Source organism: Apodemus sylvaticus, chromosome 1 (genome assembly GCF_947179515.1).
Source record: "Apodemus sylvaticus chromosome 1, mApoSyl1.1, whole genome shotgun sequence".
NCBI classification, from domain to species: domain Eukaryota; kingdom Metazoa; phylum Chordata; class Mammalia; order Rodentia; family Muridae; genus Apodemus; species Apodemus sylvaticus.
In genome coordinates this window covers 201,752,901-201,777,370 of record NC_067472.1, presented here as the reverse complement: position 1 = coordinate 201,777,370, position 24,470 = coordinate 201,752,901, and the positions used below count along the sequence as shown (strand labels likewise).

At 54.3% G+C, this 24,470-nt stretch overlaps 1 protein-coding gene across 1 annotated transcript in view; it reads right to left on the bottom strand.

The window, feature by feature from the left end:
* Positions 1-24,197, bottom strand: part of Ppp1r37 (protein phosphatase 1 regulatory subunit 37) — a 31,681-nt gene extending 7,484 nt beyond the window's left edge. The window contains exon 1 of the mRNA XM_052171566.1: positions 23,614-24,197. Within this exon, the coding sequence (XP_052027526.1) occupies positions 23,614-23,821 (208 nt within the window). The 5' untranslated portion in view covers positions 23,822-24,197. The remainder of the gene's footprint in view (positions 1-23,613) is intronic.
* Positions 24,198-24,470: the final 273 nt, after the last annotated feature.

The window sequence follows — 24,470 nt, the reverse complement described above, 5'->3', positions numbered from 1 at the left end:
AAATAAAAAAATTAAATAAATAGTATGTAGTTCACTCGTAGAGCCCCTGCCTAGAATCCCCCAGTGAGAGGCTGGGGGCGTGGCTCAGTGGTAAAGCCCCACCTAGAATCCCCCAGTGAGGGGCTGGGGGCGTGGCTCAGTGGTAGAGCCCCTGCCTAGAATCCCCCAGTGAGGGGCTGGGGGCGTAGCTCAGTGGTAGAGCCCCACCTAGAATCCCCCAGTGAGGGGCTGAGGGTGTGGCTCAGAGGTAGAGCCCCGCCTAGAATCCCCCAGGGAGGGGGCTAGGGGCCTGGCTCAGTGGTAGAGCCCCGCCTAGAATCCCCCAGGGAGGGGCTGGGGGCGTGGCTCAGTGGTAGAGCCCCTAGAATCCCCCAGTGAGGGGCTGAGGGTGTGGCCCAGTGGTTAAAAAACTCACAAAACATTTTAGTTTACATCTCCAGAACCCCATGAACCCACAAAACAACCAAAGTGCGAATTCTCTCACATCACACACACACTTGAAGATTTTGGGTGCTCACAATGATCTTGAACACAACAGCAACTACAGCCAGCCACGTGCACGGATGTGTTCAGGGGACTATAAAGAGAAGAAACATCAATGGCAGATGACACTCTGAGGAGTCTCGTGAAGCTGGTTCAATCAGAGACCACAGGCCCAGGCCTGAAACATTAGATAGGGAAAGCTGGGCCTGGGCCAGCTTTGTCGACATTGTGACTCTCAGCTTTGTATCGACACCAAGAAGTCAACAGCAGCGAAGCCTGGTGTGGGCACACAGGCATATAACTGTAGGTACTCAGGAGGCTGGGGTAGAAGGAGCTCAAGGCTAGCTCTAGCTACAAAATAAGCTCAAGGGCAGCCTGGGCAACCCAGTGAGACCCTGACCCAAGAGAAAATTAAGGCGAGCTGGGGCTACAGCTGCCATACTAAAGTTACTAGGACATGGCTGGTCTTCCAGGAGGGCGTCCAATTTCCACCACCCAGGGTGTGTGTGTGTAACTCCAGTTGCAAGAGATCTGATGCCCTCTTCTGGCCTCTATGAGCACCAAATATACATGTGATAGACATGCAGGCAACAGCCATACACACACAAAACAAACAAAAGTGACCACCGCATTTTATCAATTTCCTACCTTCTTTTTTTTTTTTTTTTTTTTTTTTTTTTTTGGTTTTTCGAGACAGGTTTTCTTTGTGTAGCCCTGGCTGACCTGGAACTCACTCTGTAGACCAGGCTGGCCTCCAACTCAGAAATCCGCTTGCCTCTGCCTCCCAAGTGCTGGGATTACAGGCATGCACCACCATGCCCGGCTAATTTCCTACCTTCTAAGTGTGACAGATACAGTAAGGACACAAGAGAAGGGGCTCAAAGTCAACCCCTGACGTCCATGCCTTGGTGGCCCTGGCCTACCACAGCTGGCTTCACACCACCTGGAGTCATCAGTGGGGTCAGAGGAGAAGCTGGTGGGCAGCTTGGAAGTGGGCACAGTAATCGTTAAACTGCCTGCGACCCCAGCTCCAGAGGATCCAACACGGGGTACATGTGTACACTCAGGCACATACACGTAAAGTAAATTAATCCAGGTGGTGGCAGCACATGCCTTTAGTTCCAGCATCTGGGGGGCAGAGGCAGAGGATCTCTTGAGTTCGAGGCTAGCCTAGTCTACAGAGCCAGTTCCAGGACAGGCCCAGGGCTACACAGAGAAACCCTGTTCCTACAACAACAACAACACAATTAAAAAAAAACAAAAAACAAATGCATCTTAGGGGAGGATGACTGGGGATCTAACTTGATACAGTGCTTGCTGCGCTGAGATACTCTGCATGACAGAATACAAGAGGCACACAGTGGCTTTGACAGCCAGTCTGAAGGCGCAGTGCAGGCAGGTGGGCAGTGCAGGGCTCTGTGGAACACACCTCAGGTGTGTCCACTCAACCCAAATTCAACCTTCTGTGTGCCAAGGGAGGCAGGCTGCCAACTGAAGCCGTTGTCAGAGAGGAAGTTGGTGAGACTGTGTGTGTGTGTGTGTATGTTCCAGAGAAGGATGTGCTAGAGTGGACACATCGAGGAGACAAAGATTAAAAGCCACATCCTCATCTTTGTCCTGCCAAGACTGGACAAGTGATCCCAGCAACCTCTCTGAAAGGGGTTAATGACATGAGGTGACCAGAGAAGCAGCTGGCTTTCTGTCAGCTGCAGAGTGAGTGGAACTCTCACTTGTGGGTTTGTTTTGTTAGTCTTTTTCCTTATAACACAGGCTCTCCTCAGAAAGCCCAGGTGAGCCCTCACCTCACGACCCTTGTGCTGTGACCTCTCAGGCACTGGGATCCCTTGCATGGCTAAGGATTTTCCACAGGTGACTTCATTTAGCCAGGTTTGGGACAGATCCCAAGACACTCTTCCATCTTATCCAAGGAAGCCTGCCCAGGGCCAGTCTGCCCCGTCAGAGCCTGACGACACAAGGCTGGGAAACGGGGAGCCAGCTCCGTCTTCTTACTGCCGCAGCACTGGAGTTAGCTGGGAGGGAATATAGGTCCTCTCACTCAAGGAAGGGCCACCAGGGACGTCTGCGCCCCCTAAGAGACCCTGTGGCGTGGCTGGCAAGTAGAGTCCTGGCAGTGCCTCTCTCCAGGGACAGAACAGTGAGAGGCCTGATGCTGAGCATCAGGTGACAGGTGGCCAGGAGACATGGCCTCACGTGTGCACACAGCGGCAAGGGGGGGGGGGCAACATCAGCAGCTGGGAGCTGGACATCTTGTCGGGGTTCCCATGAGAATGACAATGGGGGTAGAGTGCACGTCGCCTAGAGGCAGGGCTGCTAACCCACACCAGAACCATCTCCCTGGTGGGTCCCTGGTGCCCACTATGGACGGGGGACCTGGTGGGCTAGGCTCAGAGAACGCTATTTCACCTGGGAACCAGAGCCTGACTGGATGTTCATGAGGCCCTAGGTGATCTGTGGGCATCACCCCAGAGCCCCACACTTGGCAACACTGTGTTGCTATTATGGAAGGAAAGCGAAGAGGCCGGCTGGCAGTGGAGGGCTGGTTCCCCAGGCTCCCCACAGGGCTCCTTCATTCAGCAGGCACACTGGATTGGCAGCCTCGGGTGGGGACATACAGGACAGCACAGCTGCTAGCAGCAGTCCTTGGACTAGTGTGGCAGGAGCAGATGGCTGGGGCAGACCACTGCAGAGGGAGGCCCCCGAAGGCCTTGGTGTGGTGGGAAGGGGCCACTGAGGAGAGCAGCAGGGCAGAGCAGTGCTGCTGAAGACTCTCGCCCCCCATGGCCGGCTGCTGGGACTAGCACGCAGAAGCATCCACTGCAGTGTGCTCTGTCTGGGGTGGATGGGTGCCATGTCATGTGACCAGAGGTTTTGGTGTCTATCAAGGGGCCAGAGGCGTGGCTGGGGCAGGCATGGTAGACTCCCCGCCCAGCTGCATCACAGATTCAGCAGCTCCAAGAGACTAGCTTCCAGAGCAGAGGCTCTAAGCAGAATGCAGGGCACAGACAGAACGTGCAGGTCCTGCAGGCTCACTGCACCGAAGCCAGGCTCTCCAGGATACTGCTGCTGGTGGGACAACTGTGGCTGCAACAGGTGATACTGTTACTCAGCCGCCCATGCCAGGCTGTCAAGAGCTTCCTCTGCAAACTTGGGTCAACCCCTCAAACATTTTCCTCAAGCGAGGCTCTCACTTGCGCTTCAGAGGAGGAACATGAGGCAGCACAGTCTCATGGTCAGATGCTGAGCTCTGCAAGGCCACACAGGGAGGGAGCTGCCTTCTAGGAGGGCGGCTAGACAAGAGGAAGGGGGTCACGGAAAGACTGTTTACTTTTGAAGGCAGCGTCTCACCATATAGTGTCAGGTCCCAAAGAAACCTGGGACACGTTTCTCTCCATCGTCATGGCTGTTGTGACCTGAAGCCCTATCCTAAACCTTTCCAGCCCTTCCAGGACTGAAGGACCTGGGCTTCCCTTCCTCCACCTTCAGATTCCCGTATAAGTCAGCCATTTTGGCCACACACTATCTGGGCTCCTGGTCCCCCACCCTCTCTTCTTTCCCTCCCCTCTCCATGACCCTGGTCTATCTGCGGACTGTGTTTGGTCTGGACTCTTCTAGGCACCTTTGTTGTTTCTCTACGTCATTACCTGTGGGACTGTGAAAGGCAGTCTGTGGCCTGGTTGAGCAAGGCTTACTCTGGAGACCCAGTAGAAAATTCTACAAGGGACGGAACCGTGAGCCAGATCCGATCCCAGACACTCAGGCTCCTGACACCAACTCCATACTCCTGACTTCTCAACTCCATAATCCTGTGGCCATCAGTCAGGCAGGGCCACGCCCTAGTGTTCTGGCTGCACTCTACCCCACAGTCACCTGGCTACAGCCAGGTTCCCCGCCCACTATAAAAGGGGCTGCCAGGCCCCTCCTAGCTCTCTTGCCCCCTCTCTCTTGCCCTGTTCCCCCTCTCCCCCATTCTTCTCCCCTCTTTCCACATGGTCATGGCCAGCTCTCACCCCTCTATCTTTTCTCTCTCTTCTCTTTTCTTTTTCCAACTTTTCTATAATAAAGCTTTAAAATCATGGGCTGTCTCTTCTCTAAACCCTCTGTGTTGGAGAAATGGAGAAATGCCACACAGGCCTCAGTGTCTCCAGCAGCCCGTGAGGACCCAGGACTTCCCACCAGGCCAGGCTTCCTTTACAGCTGGCTTCCACACGTGGCGCTCGAACCCGTGCATACACGACCTGGCCCAGCACGCCTCCCTCACTGCCTTCTTTTCCCTCCCGCCTGGAGTGGGTCCGGTTCCTCCCACCCGCGACCCGACCAGGGTGGATCGGGGTCTCGTAGCCTCTCCCAGCCAGACACCCGCTGGGTGACAGAGAGCGCCTTCCCCCTTCAGCTCTGGGGCTAAGCTGCCCCCATGTTGTCCTCAGCTCTAGTATGGTATCCAGTGGCGTCCTGCAATGCCTGAGCTAAAACTTTTTGTCCCCGGCCTCCATGAGGCCCAGGGACCCCCGAGACTGTGTGTGCCCCAACCCAGCAGCCCCTCATGACCCGACGCCTGTGCAGTGTCGGCGAGCTCTGGCGGGACACAGGTTCCCCCACGTCCTGCGCCCTACAATCATCTATAACGAAACCTTCTCCTTAACCATATAGTACTGGCCACATCCTCATTTTCATTCATACGCCCAGCTATCCTGAAACACACAGGTGACCCCCCCCACTTAAGTCTCATAAATCCTGACATTAAAGGTGAACACCACCATGCTTGTCCAACTTCTCAGCACTGAGGCCTGTGTGGCATTCAGACATTATTCACTTAGAAAAACCATGGTGGCTCACACCTTTAATCCTAGCACGCAGAAAGCTAAGGCAGAAGGAGTAACTTGAATTCAAGGCCAGCCTAGGTTCCAGACTAAGGGGGCCTTTGTGATGACTCAGTTTTAAGTTTAAATTACTGTGCTTAAGAGATCTATAAAACAACACTCCTCTCACCGTGACCCCCTGGCCTAGGACAGACAGCATCCTAGAATGTGGGATTGGACCCATCTACGCTAACAAGCCATGTGCTTCGCTCCTCTCAACAGGCTTGGCCCCAACTGCACGGGCTGAGCTGGAGCACACGGGCAGGTCCAGGAGGATGGACGTACGTGTCCTCGTGGGCTTTTCCTGCACAAGCCTCTGACTGATGTCACTTCAGGCATCCTAGGTATGAACCCAGCCGGTGCCCACCATCCTGGCCAGAATTTAATAAAGCTTGGTTCAAATTTGGCTGGTAAATTGTGGTAGCAGTCTAATCCTCATCTGGTGGAATTAACACCTTCACATTAAAATTAGGAAGAACAGACAAACTAAACTTCTCTGCCCAGCTGGGAGCTGCTGCCCTCAAGAGATCAGGTTCTCGCCAGGCGGTGGTGGCGCACGCCTGTAATCCCAGCACTCTGGGAGGCAGAGGCAGGTGGATTTCTGAGTTCGAGGCCAGCCTGGTCTACAGAGTGAGTTCCAGGACAGCCAGGGATACACAGAGAAACCCTGTCTCGAAAAACCAAAAAACACCCCCCCCCAAAAGAGGTCATGTTGTTGTCGGGTGCTTGAGTGTGAGATGGTGTAATACAGAGGGGAGTGTGGCAGGGCTCTGGGGGAAGACTCTGGGGTGCAGGGGGCACCATGCTCAATGAGAGGTCCAGGTTCCTTAGCAAGCCTTCACTGCACTCTGCCCGGTCTCCATGTAACTGTCCAGACCACACGCTGCCTCTTAGGAACAGCTGTAGACTCCCACAGTGGCTCTGCATTGCGTTAGAGACACCAGGCCTCCACAGCCACCTCAAGGCAAAGGAGCAGAGAGAGTGGAAAGCGGTCTGACTTCGGAGTTGGAGTCCTAACAGTACAGTCACACCCAGCTAAGTCCACATCTCAAACAGCATGGCAGAAACTCTGGCCCTGCCTTCCTTGTGATCTTGGGGAAGTCAGACTCTGGTTGCCAGCAGCTCTGGAAGTGAGGCCACCAGAGGAGAGAGTGCTCCTTTCCCACACATGCTGAGACAAGGTCCCCTCCCAGAAGCCCAGGACACTGGCGGTTGGGTGGGGAGGGTCTCTCCTAGCGCCCACCCAGCCTTCTAAGGGTCTCCTCAGTACTGTCTATCCATTATGTTTTTACAACTAGGTGGCCGTGAAAGAACCTGGTGCCTCTGAGGTTGGCCCGAGCTCCTAATCCTCTGCCTCCACCACTGCCTACAGAGGAGTAGGCTGCTCACGTATACCTGCCAGATATGCCAACAACTAAAAGCCAGGGCCGGGGTGCACATGCTGTTGGGGAGACTGGGAAAACACACAGAACCCTTTCCATTGGGCAAAGCCAGTGCAAGGCACACAGGCACAGAGCATCTCATGCAGGCCCCCTCTCGGGCACTCACGCTGAAGGCTCACTAGCATGCAGCTGGCACCAATGAGGTCCGCACTTGTTCATACGATGGGCACTCCGGCGCCATGGGAATGCTGCAGTGTCCGAGACAGGGTAGGGTGGTATGGAAGGTGTAGAATGAGTGAGGACCCAGCCGTGACCATCAGGAGCCCGGACTTCCAGCCTCATTGCTGCCATCCTGTCTGCCCCAGCCAAAGGCTCGCCCATGCTGCCCGAAGCAGAGACCACCATCTAGACCCACCTGCTTCAGTGCTTCAGAAGATGAGACCCCAGGAAGGTGAGCTGACCTCCTCTAGTCATTACCACGCCCACACATGATGCTGGCCTATGACCTGCTGTGGTAACAAGTCCCCTGCACAGGGACTAATACCCCAAAATGAGGGGCAGCCCCGGCTGAGGAGGGCTTCATCTCCTCTATTGTGCACCTGGCTTCCTTTCTACCCTGTGCCCTGTGCCCTCAACCAGCTGTCACCCAGGCCTCAGCTCCACAGCACCTCCTCTTGAAGGTTTTATGGCCTGGGCACACATCTCTCGCCCGTAAGGGTCTCACTGTGGCTCACAAGCACACCTGGCATGCACAGCTCATGCCGTCACACCACGGAAACGCCATGCTTGTTGCCTGAAACACCTCGGCTCAGAGCACAGGTGGGCCAGAGTGCTTTCTTTTCTTTTCTTTTTTTTTTTTTGGCTTTTCTCTGTGTAGCTCTGGCTGTCCTGGAACTCACTCTGTAGACCAGGCTGGCCTCGAACTCAGAAACCACCTGCCTCTGCCTCCGAAGTGCTGGGATTACAGGTGTGTGCCATCACCCGGAGAATCCAAGCCAAGCCAACAAACAGGCTTGGCAGCAGAAGCCTTTCCCGCTGAGCCATCTTGCATGCCGTTTCAGGTTTTAGCTATCTCAGATAAAGCAGGGGCCGGAGAGAGCTGGCTCAGTGGTTCGGTGCACTGCTGCTCTCAGACCCTCCAGCTCTGGGGATGGACCAGTGCTGTCTTCTGCCCCTACACTCACCCACCCCATGTGGCGTGCACTCAGACAACTCTTGGCTACCATGGAACTGCTGCTCTCCATCCCCACAGCTCCTTTTCTGACCAGACAGACACAGAGACAGGTCTGTCCTAGTAGCTACTGTACCTTAGATGACACTGGGCACAGAACTTAATCTGGCTGGGTGAATGCTTGAACCATGAGAGTACATCTAGCCTGGTGCTGAGGAGAGACTGAGGACTGTCACTGACCAAAGCTTTCTGCTGAGGTGCATGCAGGCTTTCCTCTACGGCCCTGGGGACAGTCTGTCTTGGGACATGAATGCATCTTCACAACAGAGGAAACAAGTGACCCGGTGAGGGCATCCAGTTGGGAGCCAGGCCTTGTCTCCTTCTATAGACGCTGCCTGTGCCAGGGACCCTGACTTGACTACTCAGGATGGCCAGGCTTGTGTCACCTAAGACAGAGAAGCAGAAGGAAGGTTCTAGAGACAGAGAGAGTCAAGTATGGTCCAATAGCAAGGTATTGACTACTCTCATTTGCCTTGTATGTCTGATGGCCAGAAGATCCATACTGTGGCAGGCCCTGAATCTTATCTACTGTTTGGGTGTCCATATCCAGAAAACCACCAAAGACACACACAGTCTTCTAGAAGCAGCAAGTGAGCCGACGCAGCAAGAGTGGAAGCAGAGGGCTCCTGCTTTTAACAGCAGCCATCATCACAGTCCAGAGCCACACCCCTTGGGGACCTGGCAGGGAGGAGCAGAGCAAACACAACTCTCACTGTAGAGAGAGGGACAGCTGCATCTTGCACACCACTTGCACACCCACTGTTTACCCTTAAATATTTACCCAGGGCTGGACAGCTGACGGTACACAGGGAAGGCCTGGGGACAGCAAGGCAGTGAGCAGCAGGGGAGGTACAGCAGGACAAACACCCTGAGGGAGCCGGCTCGTAGGCTAGGGCTGGCGTCAGGAAGAGGTGCAGCCCGAGCAGGCACTGGGCTGCGGAACCAGCTCTCAGTTTGCTCACGAGCAAAACAACTGTGCTGTCCTAGGAGGGAAAGCTGTGTGCTCAGCCCGGAAGAGCTCAGCTGCTCAGAGGCAGGGCAGACTCTTCCAGATCCAATGCTACCTTCTGGTCTCCTTGGGCACCAGGCACACCACATAGCCACATAGTACACATGCATGCATGGAACATACACACACCACATAACATATGGAAATCCAAAATGTCGGGTATGGTAGCAATGTCATCCCCTCTTCAACACAACAGCTGGGCCAGTTCTTGAGACTCTGGCCTGGGGCCTTGCACTTCTCCAGGTAGCAGCCCTGACCAGAGTAGGGAGTGTGCAGAGGACAGTCACCGGTGTTCTGGACTGCTGACATCAGGGTCTTATCTGTTCCCTCCGCCAGAGTCCAGCACAGGCATTACATGGGTTCAGATCTTCAGGGAATGACTGAGCTTGAGGCTCACGTGTTCTCTGAACCAGAGTCAACTCCAATGAGAACAGGACACTGAAACTCACTTCTTAGCCAGGCGGTGGTGGCACACGCCTGTAACCCTAGCAGTCAGGAGGTAGAGGAAGGCAGATTTCTGAGTGCGAGGCCAGTCTGGTCTACAGGTCTACAGTGTGAGTTCCAGGACAGCCAGGGCTACACAGAGAAACCCTGTCTCAAAAACCAAATGAAAAGAAATCTAAGTCTTTCTGAAGAGAAGTTAGGTGCATTTGAGGCGGGACAGAAAGACAGGAAGTGAGAAGCACTGGAGAGAAAGGAGGGCCTCATGCTGGAGTCTGTGTGGCGTCACTTGGCAGCAGAGTCAAAAACTCCGGCAGCACACATGGTGGCACACCTGTAATCCCAGCACTTGGGAGGCAGAGGCAAGCGAATTTCTGAGTTCGAGGCCAGCCTGGTCTACAGAGTGAGTTCCAGGACAGCCAGGGCTACACAGAGAAACCCTGTCTCAAAAAAACCAAATCCAAACAAACAAACAAACAAACAAACAAACAAAACAAAAACAAAAAAAAAAAAAAAGGAAGGAAGGAAAAATGGAGGGCCCTTTAGACATCCTTTCCCTGTATAGCCCTGGCTGTCCTGGAATTCACTCTGTAGACCAGGCTGGCCTCAAATTCAGAGATCTGCCTGCCTCTGCCTCCCAAGACCATTTCAACCCACCACAAATAAAGGCCTACTACTAAATCATATTTTTAAAAAATATTTTGTTTTGAGAACTCCCTCTGTAGACCAGGCTGGCACTGAAATCACAGAGACCTACCTGCCTCTGCCTCCTGCATGCTGGGATTAAAAGCATGTACCACCACCATCTGAGGCTAAAAAGACTTATTTTAGCTCAAATCCCAGCAACAACATGGTGACACACAACCATCTGTAAAGAGATCTGACGCCCTCTTCTGGTGCGTCTCAAGACACCTACAGTGTACTTAGATTTAATAATAAATAAATCTTTAGGTCAGAGAGAACAGGGGTAGGGTAGGGTGTCTGACCAGAGAGAGTGGGGCTAAAAATCAAATAGAGCAGAGGTCCTAAATTCAAACTTCCCAGCAACCACATGTTGGCTCAGAGCCATCAGCACAGCTACAATGTACTCATATACATTAAAAAAAAAAAAAAAAAAAAAAAAAGAATCTTATGTCCCTGTGTTTAATAAGTGGGTCACACATGACTGCAGGTGCCTCAAGAGAACAGAAGCTGCAGACCTCACCACTCACAGGGCTTTTAAACCACCTCAAAGCTAAAGTAGTCTGATGCTGGTGGGGGGCGGGGGAGAGTAAAAAAGAAAAGAAAGTAGTCTGCTGTGGGTGCTGGGACTGAGCGCAGGGCCTCTGGAAGAGCAGTATGCTCGTAACCACTGAGCCATCTCTCCAGCTCATGTTCAAACACTTAAAAAAACAAAATTCTGCTGGGTGGTGGCGGCACACACCATAACCCCAGCACTAGGAGGCAGAAGCAGCCTGAGTTCCAGGGCAGCCTGGTCTACAGGGCAAGTTCCAAGATAGCCAGGGCTATACAGGAAAACTCTGTCACAAAAACAAAACAACCAAAAGCAATAAAACCAGTAACAACAAAAATAAAATGCAGGGTATGATTTTGTGTGTCTCACATCTGTGCAGATCCCCAGGAGCTGGAGTCGAGGCCGCTGTGAGCTGCAGGGATGGGTGCTAAAGTGAAGGCCAGACCCCGAGGGGAAGCAGCCAGTGCCCTTCACTGCTAAGCCAGCTCTCTGGGCCTAAACAGCCCTCTCTTCAGTGACTGCTCACCAACTCTCCATCGGGGTCGCCTGTCTTCTGCAACTTTCTTAAAGCAGCTGGGGCGGAGCCTGAGGCCGTGTGTTTGCTAGGCAAGCACCCAGCACTAAGCCATATCCCTAGTCCATTTGTTAAGTTTTTTGAGACAGGGTTTCTCTGTGTAGCCCTGGCTGACCTGAAGCTCACTCTGTAGAGCAGGCTGGCCTCGAACTCAAGAGATCTGCCTGCCTCTGCCTTCCCAGAGCCGGGATCACAGGCGTGCCCACCACCTCCAGCAGCCAGGCCGTCTCCACACGACTTTCTGAGACCGGGTCTGGCTAAGTGACTCAGGCTCACTGCAGCCAGGGAGGTGCTGGACTTACGGTCCTCTTGTCGCCACCTCCCAAGCAGCTGGACTACAGGCCTGTGCCATATTGTTGTATGATTAGTAATTTATGTGACTCATCTGCTGTCTTAACAGTGAGCCCCCGATGGACAGGTCTGTTTTATTCACCGCTGTCTAATGAATGAGTGGATATCTGTGTCTTTAATTCCTAAACTTCACAAGGGATGCTGGTGTCAACTGGTCAAGGGGCTGAAGGCAGAAGGGCTAGAGAATTCAAGGCCAAGCCGGGCGGTGGTGGCGCAAGTGATCTCAGCACTTGGGAGGCAGAGGCAGGTGGATTTCTGAGTTCGAGGCCAGCCTGGGCTACAGAGTGAGTTCCAGGACAGCCAGGGCTACACAGAGAAACCCTGTCTCGAAAAAACAAAACAGAGAGAGAGAGAGAGAGAGAGAAAATTCAAGGCCAGCCAGTGAGACTCTACTCCAAAAAACCCCCAACCAACCCAAACCACACAAATACTCTGAAGACCCCCAACACAAGCAGTAGCAGGAGCTGCTACTTACTGCTGTGGTGAACAGCATTGGGGCCTTGGCCTGCTGTTTCAAGTGCTCTCACCCTGTAACCTGGAAGAACTTGTTCCAAGCTACTCAGGGGTGGGGAGGGAGACTTAAGGACTGGTCACTTCAGCCGTAGTCAGCTCTGAGGCTGACAATGGAAAGATACCTGGCTCAGCACAAGTCGGAAACAGCAGTGGGATGGGAGGTCCTCACAGTCCACGATGCATTTTAAAGTGTGCTTTTTTTGGTTTTGGTTTTTTTTTTTTTTGGGGGGGGGGGTTCAAGATCTGTAAACCAGGCTGTTCTCAACCTGTGGCAATCCTCTGATGCTGGGACGTCAGGCATGAGCCATCACACCTGGTTGAGATTTGAGTCATACTCATATAGCTCAGGCTAGCCTTGATCCTTGCCTCCCTCCCAAATGCTGGCATTACAGGCATAAGCTATCATGTGTGGCCCTTTGGCCATACTTTTTAAAAAGTGAGAAGATAAGGTTGCCTGGTGGCACGGCACGTGATTTTACTTCTAGCACACCCAAGGAAGAGGCACGCAGATCTCTCTGACTTTGAGGTCAATCTAACCTACAGCCTGGGCTGCATAGTGAGTCCCTGTTTCAAGGGGGGGAAATTAAAAATAAAAATGGGGCTGGGTAGTGGTGGCGCACGCCTTTAATCCCAGAACTTGGGAGGCAGAAGCAGACGGATTTCTGAGTTCGAGGCCAGCCTAGTCTACAGAGTAAGTTCCAGGACAGCCAAGGCTACACAGAGAAAACCTGTCTCGGGAAAAACAAAAAAAACACCACCCCCCCCCCAAAACAAAAACAAAAACAAAAAAAAAAGGGGAAGACAACATGAAAAGGTGTAGCTTCGACCTTTCCGGCCACAGCCCAGCAGTTTGTTCCATCTGCCTCTCTCTGTGGCTGTGGACCATCCAGACACACTGGGAGGAAACAGCACCCACCTCTCAAGAGCCCAGCACCCCGAATATTCTGTTGCTGGTGCCTGTGCTGGTATGAGTGAGGAAGAGGGAGGGGGAGGGGGAGGGGGAGGGGGAAGGAGAGGGAGGGAGAGAACTCAAAGAGTCAAAGGTGTGAAAGGCCATTTCTCTACAGATGATGATCAAGTGTCTATAAACAGCACACAAAGGCCATGTGCCATTAGAAAACACAAATCAAAAGCACAGTAAGTCTGGGAGCCTTGGCCCAGCCTTATAATCCCAGCACTCTAGAGACACAGACAGGATGAGCCATTTAGGGAAGCCAACCCTGTCTACCAGAGACTCTTAATAAGTCCACAGGACAGAAGGCACCGTGAGTTGCCATTTCGTGCCCCAGGGCAGAACACAATCAGGACAGAAACCAGCTGGGCTTCAGTCCTTCACAGGTGCCAGGCCAAGGTTACAGGGCAGGTGCTGGAAAGCTGGTAGCTGTTCCTCAAAAGTCTTATGGCCGCCTAACTGCTCACAAGTGCAGTCGTGGGGAGTTGAGTGTTACCCCTGGCCCGTTAGGTTAGGCAGGGAGTCAGCGCATGGCTCCTCACAGTGCCTGGTCGGTCCAGCAGGGACGCAGCTGAGGCAGAGTGGAGGTGCTGAGAGGCGGTACAGGACAGGCTGGGGCGAGGCGGCTGAGGGCTGCTGGGGGCTGCACCTCTGTCCTGCGGGTGGATAACAACACTGGCAAAGGGCCTTGAATACTGCCTTGCTGCAGTGGGTCAGCGCCCTGGCCTCTGGCAAAGGGCAAATTAAGAGCAGATGCCCTGTGTCCGGGCACCGCAGTTCTGAATTGCATTTTCTAGCAGAGTAGTGGGATACCAGAGAAAGGTGGGGCACCCATCTACACACAAGTTTTTTTTTTTAAGCCATCCTGCTGTTCCTGGGCCATGGAGACCACCACCATCTCCACCTCCTTGCCCTGACACCCTATCAAGTTCAGGTGAAGCCATGGCTGGCGCTACATGGTGTGGACTTGGAAGAGACGGTAGTGCCAGAGAACGTGTCCTCTGGCCCAGACAGTCTCAAGCAGATCCACAGAGTCCCCCAGAACCCCCTGGAGACTGAGAGAAACATTTGTTGGTTAGAGCAAGCTGTGCACACTGGGCTATCAATCTGGACAGATGCAACATGGACACTCCGCATTACAAGGAAGCAGCGCTGCAGGGCCAGGCATGGCCAGTGGCAGCCAGGAAGGTGGCAGAAGTGGGTCACAGTAGAGCTCTGGGCCTGTTGGATGGTGGAGGACGGGTGACGTGCAGTAAAGGGAGGTGACAGGCTGCTGTACTAAAGACAGGGAGGGAGCAGCCGCCTTACACTGCACTCAGGATGGCAGGGTCCAAAAGACTGACGAGACAAAGATGAGAACACGTCCCAACTCCAGACACACACCTCGAATCCCAGAACTCAGGGGGCTAAAGCTCTTGAGTCCCAGGCCAGCTTGGGCTAGAGTCAGACTGTCTCAACAATAACACAGGGCTGAGCTGAGTATGGGAGCACGAGCCTGTAACCCATCAAGAGGGCTGGGGTTTCAGGATCATCCTCAAGTTACTTATAAGTTTGAGGTCACCCAGGACTACATGAGACTTTACCTTAAAAGCAAATATAGGGGCTGGAGATGGCTCAGCAGTTAAGAGCACTGACTGCTCTTCCAGAGGTCCTGAGTTCAAACCCCAGCAACCACATGGTGGCTCACATCTATAATGAGATCTGATGCCCTCTTCCGGTGTGTCTGAAGACAGCTACAGTGTACTTATATATAACAAATAAATAAATCTTTGCTGGGCAGTGGTGGTGCACACCTTTAATCCCAGCACTTGGGAGGCAGAGGGAGGAGGATTCTGAGTTCGAGGCCAGCCTGGTTTTCTACAGAGTGAGTTCCAGGTTAGCCAGGGCTACACAGAGAAACCCTGTCTCCAAAAACCAAAAAAAAAAAAAAAAAAAAAAAAAAAAGTAGAAAAATCAAAAACATATATATACATGGAAGGGCCAAGAGTGGTCATCAACCTACAATCCCAACACCGATGAGCAGGAAGACTGCTCAGAGTTCGAGGACACCCAGTCTGAAAAACAGGTACATATATAGGAGAGGGGGAAGAGAGCCGGAGACAAGGAGGGAGGGTAGGATGGTCACCGCATCCCAACCCTCGTATGATCTTAAGTGCGCCAAGGTCCCCACTGACACTCTCTGTCACAAGCCCTTCAGTTTTCCCAAGGGCTGAAGCCTGTGCCTCCTCCATGAAGTTAAGTCAAGAACAGGACGGCATGGCCTGCAGTTCAGGCCTAGTGGGAAGATGGACACAACAACAACGTGAGGAGGTGCTGCAGCAACTAGGGAGGAGGGCGGCACTCAGCCTGGGGTTCAGGGCAGGTGGAGTCATCTGAACCACCTGGGAGAATAAACAGGACCAAGTAGGCGGGGATTGGCAGGAGCACGTCAGTCTGAGGGTACAGGGAACAGGGGTGGGGCACTGGAGTGAGCTCCATCCTGAAGACACCCCCGGGGAGGGTAAAGTGTCAAAGTCCTCCTGGAGAGCCGGCACACGCTCCCTGCTACTGCAAAGGTGGCCCAAGTCTGTAGCACAGCTGAGACCTGGTGGGTTCTGTGCAAGCTGAGTGCCCCCCTTGCTCCCCAGCCAGCAGCACCGTCACTACTCCCTTCTCCAGCATGGAAAGCCAGCCTCTGCCGCGGCCTCCACCTCCAGGCAGCACCTCCTCCCCAGCTCCTCCCTTCTCTCTGGGGAATCAGTCCCAGCGGCTCTGCACAGACAGGGCCCTGTGACTACAAGGCTGACAGCTGCAGCTCCTAAGACTGAAAGGAAGGAGGGAGGGTGTGTGAGAGATGGCGGTCAGTCTGAACCCTTGGGTCTCAAGCTGCAGCTTGCAAGTGGGGCCACCCATCCAAACCCAGGGGAGCAATCCCGCTGGGGTCACCAGCCTGCAGGCTCCTGCTGGGAAGGGAGGGTGCTGGGCCAGTCACAGGAACGGAGAGCAGTGGCGCCAGACACTTCCCAACTGCAACCCCAAGCCTCTGGCAGCTTATTCTTGCAGCTGCCTGGGGAGGGCAGGGGAGGGCAGGGGAGGGGAGGGCAGGGGAGGGCAGGGGAGGGGAGGGGAGGGGAGGGGAGGGCAGGGGAGGGACAGTAGGCAAGGCGGAGCAAGCCGTAAAGCTGTGAAGCCGGCCATTGGCCATCATCACTGTCCAGCCTGCCCGGGACGTGATGGAGGCTGGGTACTCTGAAGGGCTGGCATCTCCAAGGTACCTGGCCTCCGAGGAGCTCTCCCAATGCAGGGCACAGCCAGGCCCTGCGCATCTCTAAAGATGCTGCATCCAGCCTTGGAGCTCCTTCCTAGAACTGGGGGCTCTCCACCTCGCTGCCCACATCAACCAGAGACACCAGCAGCCTATGCAGATGCAGCCCTCGGAGGGGACAGGCCTGGACTATAGTGGTAGTCATGGGCCACTCCCGGAAGGCTCCCACAGTATGTATGGCGGGTGGGCTCGGCCTTGCTTCACGCTTCTCTTTTGTTTTGTTTTTTTGGTTTTTTGGATGTTTTTTTTTTTTTTTTTTTTTTTGAGACAGGGTTTCTCTGTGTAGCCCTGGCTGTCCTGGAACTCACTCTGTAGACCAGGCTGGCCTCGAACTCAGAAATTCGCCTGCCTCTGCCTCCCAAGTGCTGGGATTACAGGCGTGTGCCACTTCCCCCCCAGACACGCTTCCCTCTACCAGAGTCCAGCTGCTCCCCTCCACAAACCAAAACAATCTGACTAAAATCTCCAATGCATTCTGCCAACAAGGGAAATGGAGGCAGAAGAGTACATATTCAAGGTGTGCATTCTGGGTGGAGGAGCTGATGTCGTCCTCAGGCAAACCGCTCCTGGCCATAAGTCACCTGCTGTCTTCACTCAAGAGGAGGCAGGGACATCACTACTCTGAGAAAAGGAGCCACACTCAGTCCCACCGCACGCTTGCTTGTTTTAGTATACATCAATGTCACCCTCAGCCCACAACCAATCGGCCTACTGAGGGAAGAAGCAGGAGTCACCACCTGGGGCAGAGGGATGGTCACTGCTTCCCACACTACCTCTGGGGCAACTGACATTTCCTAGATGCAGAAAGAAAGAGTTACAAGAGGTGTCACATGGCAGTCTCCAAAAGCGGACAAAAAAAAAAAAAAAAGCCCTCCTAGGTGTGGGTGGGCTCTACTGGAGGAGATCACGAACGAGCTAACAGAGGGGTGGGAGGGCCACAGAGAGCACGGGCAGGTGGGGTGAGTGGGCCCTGCACATCTCCTGGGTGTAACAAACAACTAGCAGTGGCTCAGCTCAAAGCCAAGGTCGTGGGCTGAGGAGGCAGCTTGGAAGAGGAGCACTAGCGTGCAGGAGACCCTGGGCTCAATAAAAACTACAACTACCAGGCATGGTGGCTTCTGCACACAGCCTGGAGGATGAGGCAGAACTACCACAGTACTGCATACCTTTAGTCTCAGCACTAAACAGAGAGAAGCAGAAAGAAGGATCTCTGAGTTTGAGGCCTGCCTGGTCTATACAGAATTGCCCGCCAAAGCCACCGAGAAATCTCTTAAAAAATAATAACTTGCCGGGCGGTGGTGGCGCACGCCTGTAATCCCAGCACTCTGGAAGGCAGAGGCAGGTAGATTTCTGAGTTCAAGGCCAGCCTGGTCTACAGAGTGAGTTCCAGGACAGCCAGGAGGGCTACACAGAGAAACCCTGTCTCGAACCCCCCCCCCAAAAAAAAACCAAAAAAAAAAAAAAAATCTTATGCTGGGTGGTGGAGGCACCTGCCTTTCATCCCAGCACTCAAGAGGCAGAGACAGATAGGTGGATCTCTTGAGTTCGAGGCCATCCTGGTCTATACAGTGAGTTTCAGGACAGCCAGGGCTACACAGAGAAACTCTGTCTCCAAAAACAACACCAACCCAAAACTGTCTATCTACATATATATGCATACATGTGTGTATATGTACGTACACACACACACACACCTGCAGCCTCTAGCTCCGTTTACTCAGGTGTTTCTGCAGTCTTGCTCAGCCTCACCTGTGGCCTACCTGGCTCTCTTTTCTGACCCGTAGTCTACATTCTAGCTGATTCTGGCACTAGTCTCCACACAGCTGAAGCCGGCCCATACCAGACTGACTCCTAGGACACACCACATGTCCAAGCCCACCCTCAACTTCTCATCACAGGCCTCAGCACTGAGCCTAGGTGCTCACTGGTCACTCTGGGATCTCTTGCCATCCTCTCCCCCTTCAACTATAGCCTAAATGGGCTACCACTGAGGTAGCGGTGCAGCAAGAATATGCAGCAGCAAGACAAAAGTGTGTCCTAAGGGCAGAGGTGCAGATAAGCAGCCAGCAAAGGGTAGAGGAGCAGCCCAGCCCTCTTGCGACTTTGAAGCCATCCAGGAGCCAGTCTGTCCAAGGTCAAGGCCCTTCACTGTTTCTTATTCCTGCTACTGCTCTGCAAGACCACACGTGTCACCTAGAGTGACACAACTAGGTTAGGGTTAGGGTTAGGGGTTAGGGGTTGGGGTTGGGGGTTAGGGGTTAAGGGTTAGGGGGTTTGGGTTAGGGGGTCTGGGTTTGGGGGTTGGGGTTTGGGGGTTAGGGTTAGGTTTAGACCAAAAGCTTGCCTTTGGTCCTGCAGAAAGCACAAGGACACAGCACAGGGAGCAGGCCACCTGGTCCCCAGTCCCAGCCCAGTCCCTCCCTGGCAGTGTGACAAGGGCAGGGGAGTCATTCACTTCTGTCTCTAGTCCTCACGCACAGCCAGAGCGATGACTGTCCAAAGGGGTAGCCATGGGACTCAAGTACGGTTGGCACCTGCGGGTCGTTGGTCATGGAGAGCAGGGACATGCGAGCACTAAGGTCAGCCAGCGCCCAGGCTGTAGCACTATGCTTGACTGCAGAAGGTAGCTGCCATCACCTGTGTCAGCCTGTCAGCACTCCCCTCACTGAGCACATGGAGGCCAGCCAAGGTCACCCTGTAGCCTGCAGTCTGCTCAGAAGGGCCTGAGCGCAGGAGAGACTGCCAGGAAGGGCTGTGCAAAACCCTAAGGCCTGCAGTTGGTCCAGCCCAGGCCCACGCCTCCCAGATCTTAATCCTTTTGGAGCAATGCCACGGAGACGCTATCGGCTCAGGGACTGTGCCCAGTGCCAGCTCTGAGTGCCTCTGAGTATTGCCAACACCTGCCTGGCACCTTGGAGGAAGAGCTCTGTCCCAGCACAAACTGGATCACCTGCCCCAGAACGTCCTCCAAATGCCACCCCAGGCTATCAGATCTAAAAAGCTCATCCCTTCCTACATCTGTATTCAGAGCAGTGACTGGGCTCTCCTCTGAAGTGCAACTAGCATAGAATCACACAGCAAGAACTAAAGGTTAAAGAACCCGGGCACCACCCAAGACTGCGGGCCAGAGCAGGAGCATAAAGTGTGTGACAGAAGCAGCCACTAGCCCGGTCTTCAGTGTCCCCAGTCTGGAGCCTGGTACCCTGACAGCCTGTGATGCTGGTGCCACTCACACCCTCGGCTCAATTTACTCAAGAGAGCAAGGCTGAGGGAGAGTGGGGAGGGGTGGATGGCACCGGCTGGGGAGTGAGCGTCTAAGTGAAGGGGCAGCAGCAGAAGCAGTGCGGCTCCTGTGCGGTGCGCTCACTGCACCCCACCAGCCCACAGCACCACAGCACATGGACAGAGGCCAGCCCTGCCTACCGCCCAGGCCCAGCTCTGTCACAGCGCTCCCAGACCTGTCAGACCAGTTCCTGGAGTACAGAGCAGAGCCAGGGAGAACATACAGCATGGCTGTCCCCGCATGGCCACTGCCCTCAGCACCTCTTTCTGACTCCAGGTGCCTAGGAATGGTCGGTCACATGGTGGAACGTCACAAGAAATCTCGTGGTAGGAGGCCCAGGACTCTGAGTGAGCGCTGGCCACGTGCCACTGGCAGGCTGCAGGTGGAGACAGCAGCAAGGGCAGGAGGGGTAACTGGTGTCCTGTGCTTACATCACAGTCTCTCACACAAACCCACCTTGCAAAGCCCAGAATCTAGCAGTGCCTGGAGAGGCTGCCGGGCACTTTCACTTTCTTGTGGTCTGGTCTGAAAGGCTTCCTGGTTCCTGGAAAGAACTAGGCCAAGGGCTGCCTCTCGTTACGGAGGACTGGCCAGCTCCCTCCCCAGCACCCACATGCCCAATGTGTCTCTTCCACTCACCACTTCCACCCACACACCTGCCTCCAGCTCCCCAGCCATGGCATCCCATGTCCTCAGACACCCCGGCCAGCTGCAGGGTGAAGCCCATCGGCCTGCTTTAGACACATGGCCAGGGCCCCACGGGTTCCCTCTCAGGCTGATCACACTGCTACAAAACTCCAGGTGGGGCTGAGAAAGTCAGCTCCCACTCCTGCTGGGGGTCAAAGAGAAACAGATAACAAATGGCCCTGGTTTTATGAGGAAATGGATGGACCCTTAGGTGAGCTCACTTCAAGGGGCCCCCACACCAGGCTCCTGCATGACCTGAGGGGGTTCTGGCCCTCAGACAGACACCTAGAGCTCCAGATAGCCCAGCCAGCACTCCTACCCAGAATGGGCTGAGTGGGAGCTGCTCCAGCAGACACCCCCAGAGCCGCTCCCTGCCCCAGGCTTCCTTTCCGCCCCAACACCCCCAGGCCCAGCCAGTCTCCCTGAGAAGAATGGATTTGAAACAACCGAGTCTCTCAATTCAGACCCTCCAAAGACTGTTACCAGGTGTACTGTTTGGGGTCACTGCTCTTCCAGGAGGGCCATAGCTTAAATTATATATCCCTATGCTACAGCAGGCCCACAGACCAACTGTGACACACCCCTGCCACCCCTGATCCAGGTTGGACCATCCTCGGAGACCCATCTTTCACCTGGGCTCTCACCAACCGTCTGAGCACATCTAGCTCCCCCCCCCCCCAGGCCGTGGACACCCACTGTTCCCCCCCAGCTCCCAGGCCGTGGACACCCGCTGTCTCCCCCACAGCTCCCAGGCCATGGACACCCGCCCCTAGATGCTGAGGGCTTTGTAAGTCTCTCTGTCCAAGCTGGCCACCTTCACATTCCCTTTCCTGTGGAGGCTGAGTCTTTACGCTCAGTCCCTGCCAGGAGTCATGGCTGCCCCTCTACTCCCTCCCCAAAGGTGAGCAGTAGTCCTGCTGTCACTCTAGAAGCTGGGGGAATGACAGTCATCACCTATACCTGTCACCTTTAACTGCAGCAATCCAATCAGCTGCTTTACAGGACAGGAATGTAGAGAACAGTCTTATTTAAAGCTCACAACTAAGAAATTAGCACCTCCATTTGCACACAGAGAAACTGGAGGCAGGAGGGGCGGAAACAGCTTCTCCAACAGCCAGACCTTGCAGGCATAGTGGTTCCCGTCTGTCATCTTAGAGCTTGGAGCCCGAGGCTGACAGGAGAACTGTCAAGTATCTGAGGACAGCGGGACACCAGCGTCCAGAAGAGCCTGGACGGCCCAATTCAATCCTGTCTCAAAAAATAAATAATATATAGAATAATATGTAGTATACAATAAATTGTTATATGTATATAAACATATATAGTATATATTCACATACTCTACAATGTAGCATATGATAAGTTGTTATGTACACATGTATCTTGGAGGCCGCAGGCCTGGCTCATTATGTGAGCGGCCTAGCGAAGGGAGGAAGGAAGGCCTGGACTCCATCCCCCACCCAGCATAAATGAGTGTCAGGAAATACCTGTGATCCCATCATTCAGGAGAGGGAGGCAGGAAGGTCAGAAGTTCAAAGTCACCCTTAGCTATACATAGTCTGTGCTACATAAGACAATCTTTTAAAAAAAAACAACTTAAATTTAATTAAAAAATTAATAAAAGGTTCAGCCTTTTCAGAAAAACTGTGGGCCAGAAACTTTGCCCAGAACTATTCCCAACTCTCCAGGTGCCCTGACCATCGGAGCCTCATCCTAGAAGACTCTGACTTTGGCCCCATCTAAAGAGCAAACTCTTCCAGGTGCCAGTGCTGCCTTCGTATCCTCATGGAGGAGCGCTCACCCTCACCAGGCACTTTTCACGTGTGCTGTCACTCAGCCTCTGGCAGACCCAGGACCCCTGCTCCTGTCAGTCACTCTGGGGGAGGGGGCTCTGAGGCTCAGGGGAGCCAGGCAACTTCTCAGCGGTTGCAAAAGACAGCAAGTGGGAAAGTCAGAATTTGATCCAGTTAGCCTTTCTTCCCCAGCCTCCCCTTTTTTATATAATGAAACAGGGTTTCACCATGCAGTTCAAACCCCCCTAGAATGCTGCATACTGCCACACCAGGTTTCTTCACCACTTCTGAAGGGGCACAGTGCTCCACCTCTCCCATCCCTGTGATCTCGCCACCGTGGAGACCAGGCTGCTGTCAGGGCCCAGAAGACTCTTCCTGTTCTCAGCACAAGTTCCAAGAGTCCAGAACCCAAAACAAACCGCCCGGCCCTGGCAGGCTCCCCAAGCTCAGTCTAAATTAACCTTGGTCTCTTTGGTAATTACTAGTCAAACTGGCATTTATGGCGGGCTCCCAGTGTATCATTTCCTGCAACCACGTTCCCCACCCCCACATACATCAAAGCTACCAGCTGCCCACTCTGCTGCCCACACTCTGGCAGTAGTGTCTGTCTGTCCCTGGACAAGCAGGTTAGCTTCTATACAACCCAGCCAGTGGGCAACCTCACTTCACAGACTCCACCCAAACAAAACACAATTCAGCTCAAAAATGGGATTAGCCTGAGTCTATCTCCCCCAGCAACCTTTTACCTTTCCTAGGCACCAAAGCCAATGCACTCCAAGGGCCCGTCCAGTTCCACCTCCCCACCAACCTTCTCCAACAGGCCTAGATCTTAGATCTTCCCATCTCCCAACATATAAATCACCTTCTGTTGACCAGAAACACCTGAGTAGGTAACATTCCCGAGTCCTTCCATAGGAAGACCCTAGTAAAATTAGGCTCCACGTTCTGCTGCTGAAGCTTACTGAGGAATTCCTCGCACACAGGCAAACTGACCACCTGCTCCTCAGCTTTTCTGCCTACTGCCTCTGACCCTCTTTTCCCAGTCGGAGGATTTACCAACTTCTGTACAGTCTGGGTTTATTTCCTTCCTCGTTCCAGCCAGAAGCGCAATGGCCGTAGCCAGCTACCCTGGTTTATAGACCTGGTTTATAGATCCTGGTTTACAGACCAGTTGTTTCGCTCTCACCACCTCGTGGACTGAGGCCCTTACCTTTCCCCCAATACTATGGACTGGTTCTCTTCATTCAGCCCTGGGTGTACCATGAACTCAAAGGCTGGCTGCCAGCCCCCCAAACTCCCAAACAAGGTTAGGGTTTGAAAACCCAATCCTGTGCACCTTTTCAACTCTCCCGCCAACCCCTCTCTGCCTCCAACTCTAACCTAGGCACCGCTGAAGTCACCAATAGGTGCCATTTACCGCGGAGCCGCCTCGTCGGGGTCGGCGCTGTGGCGGTCCCCCCCGCCCCGAGGCTCTCCTCCGCAACCCTCACTATAGCTACCGTGTCTCCAGGGGTCTTTGGGCTCCACCGCTCCGGACACGATGTCCTCGTCCGACGGGAACGTGACACGCTTGGCCGCAGCCTTAAGTCGTCCATCAGCCGGGGATGAGGCCCCGCTAGGAGACCCAGCTTCGGCGGGGGCCTCCTCGCAGTCCGCGTCTGCGTCCGCGCCCGGTTCGGGCGGAGCCTCCTGCGGCGCGATCTCCATCGCCGCCGCCGCCTCCTCCTCTTCACGGGGGCCCCGGGGACATGCCCCGGGCCCCGGACTCGTCTCTCCGGGTCCTCCCGCCGTTCCGGGGCATGGGCTTCGCCGCTGCCTCAAGCGCCGCCTCCGTCCGTCGTCGTCGTCGTCGTCGTCGTCGCCGCCGGGAGCCCCAACGCGCCTCCGCCGAGCTCCGCGAGTGCCTGCTCTTCCGCAGCCACACTTTCGCAACAAGCCGAGGCGCCCGCTGCGTACCGAGAAAAGTATAGCACCGACTCAAGTTTTTGCTTTGAAAAAAATCGTTTCTTGGGCGACGCGAAAACGGGAACAAAGAGCAGTAGGCTCCACGGGGAAGAGAAACGTGAGCAGCGAATCTGCAGTGCTAAACTGCAGAACACAGAGGCGGGGCCTATGCAAGCCTTCTCCCGGAGCGCCGCGCACGCGCGATTTTCAGCCCCCCCCCCCGCCCTCCGCCCCCATGAATCAGCTGACCAAACCCGAGCGCGCCTAAGCCACTCCTCCAAGGGGTCGAATCCACTGCTTGGATTCATCTGGGCACTTTCGCTTTCCTGTCTCAGCTCTTTAAGGACGGCCGCAAGGGACTGAAACCACGGAACAGGATTCGAGGAGGATCGAGCGCAACGTTGCCAAGTAG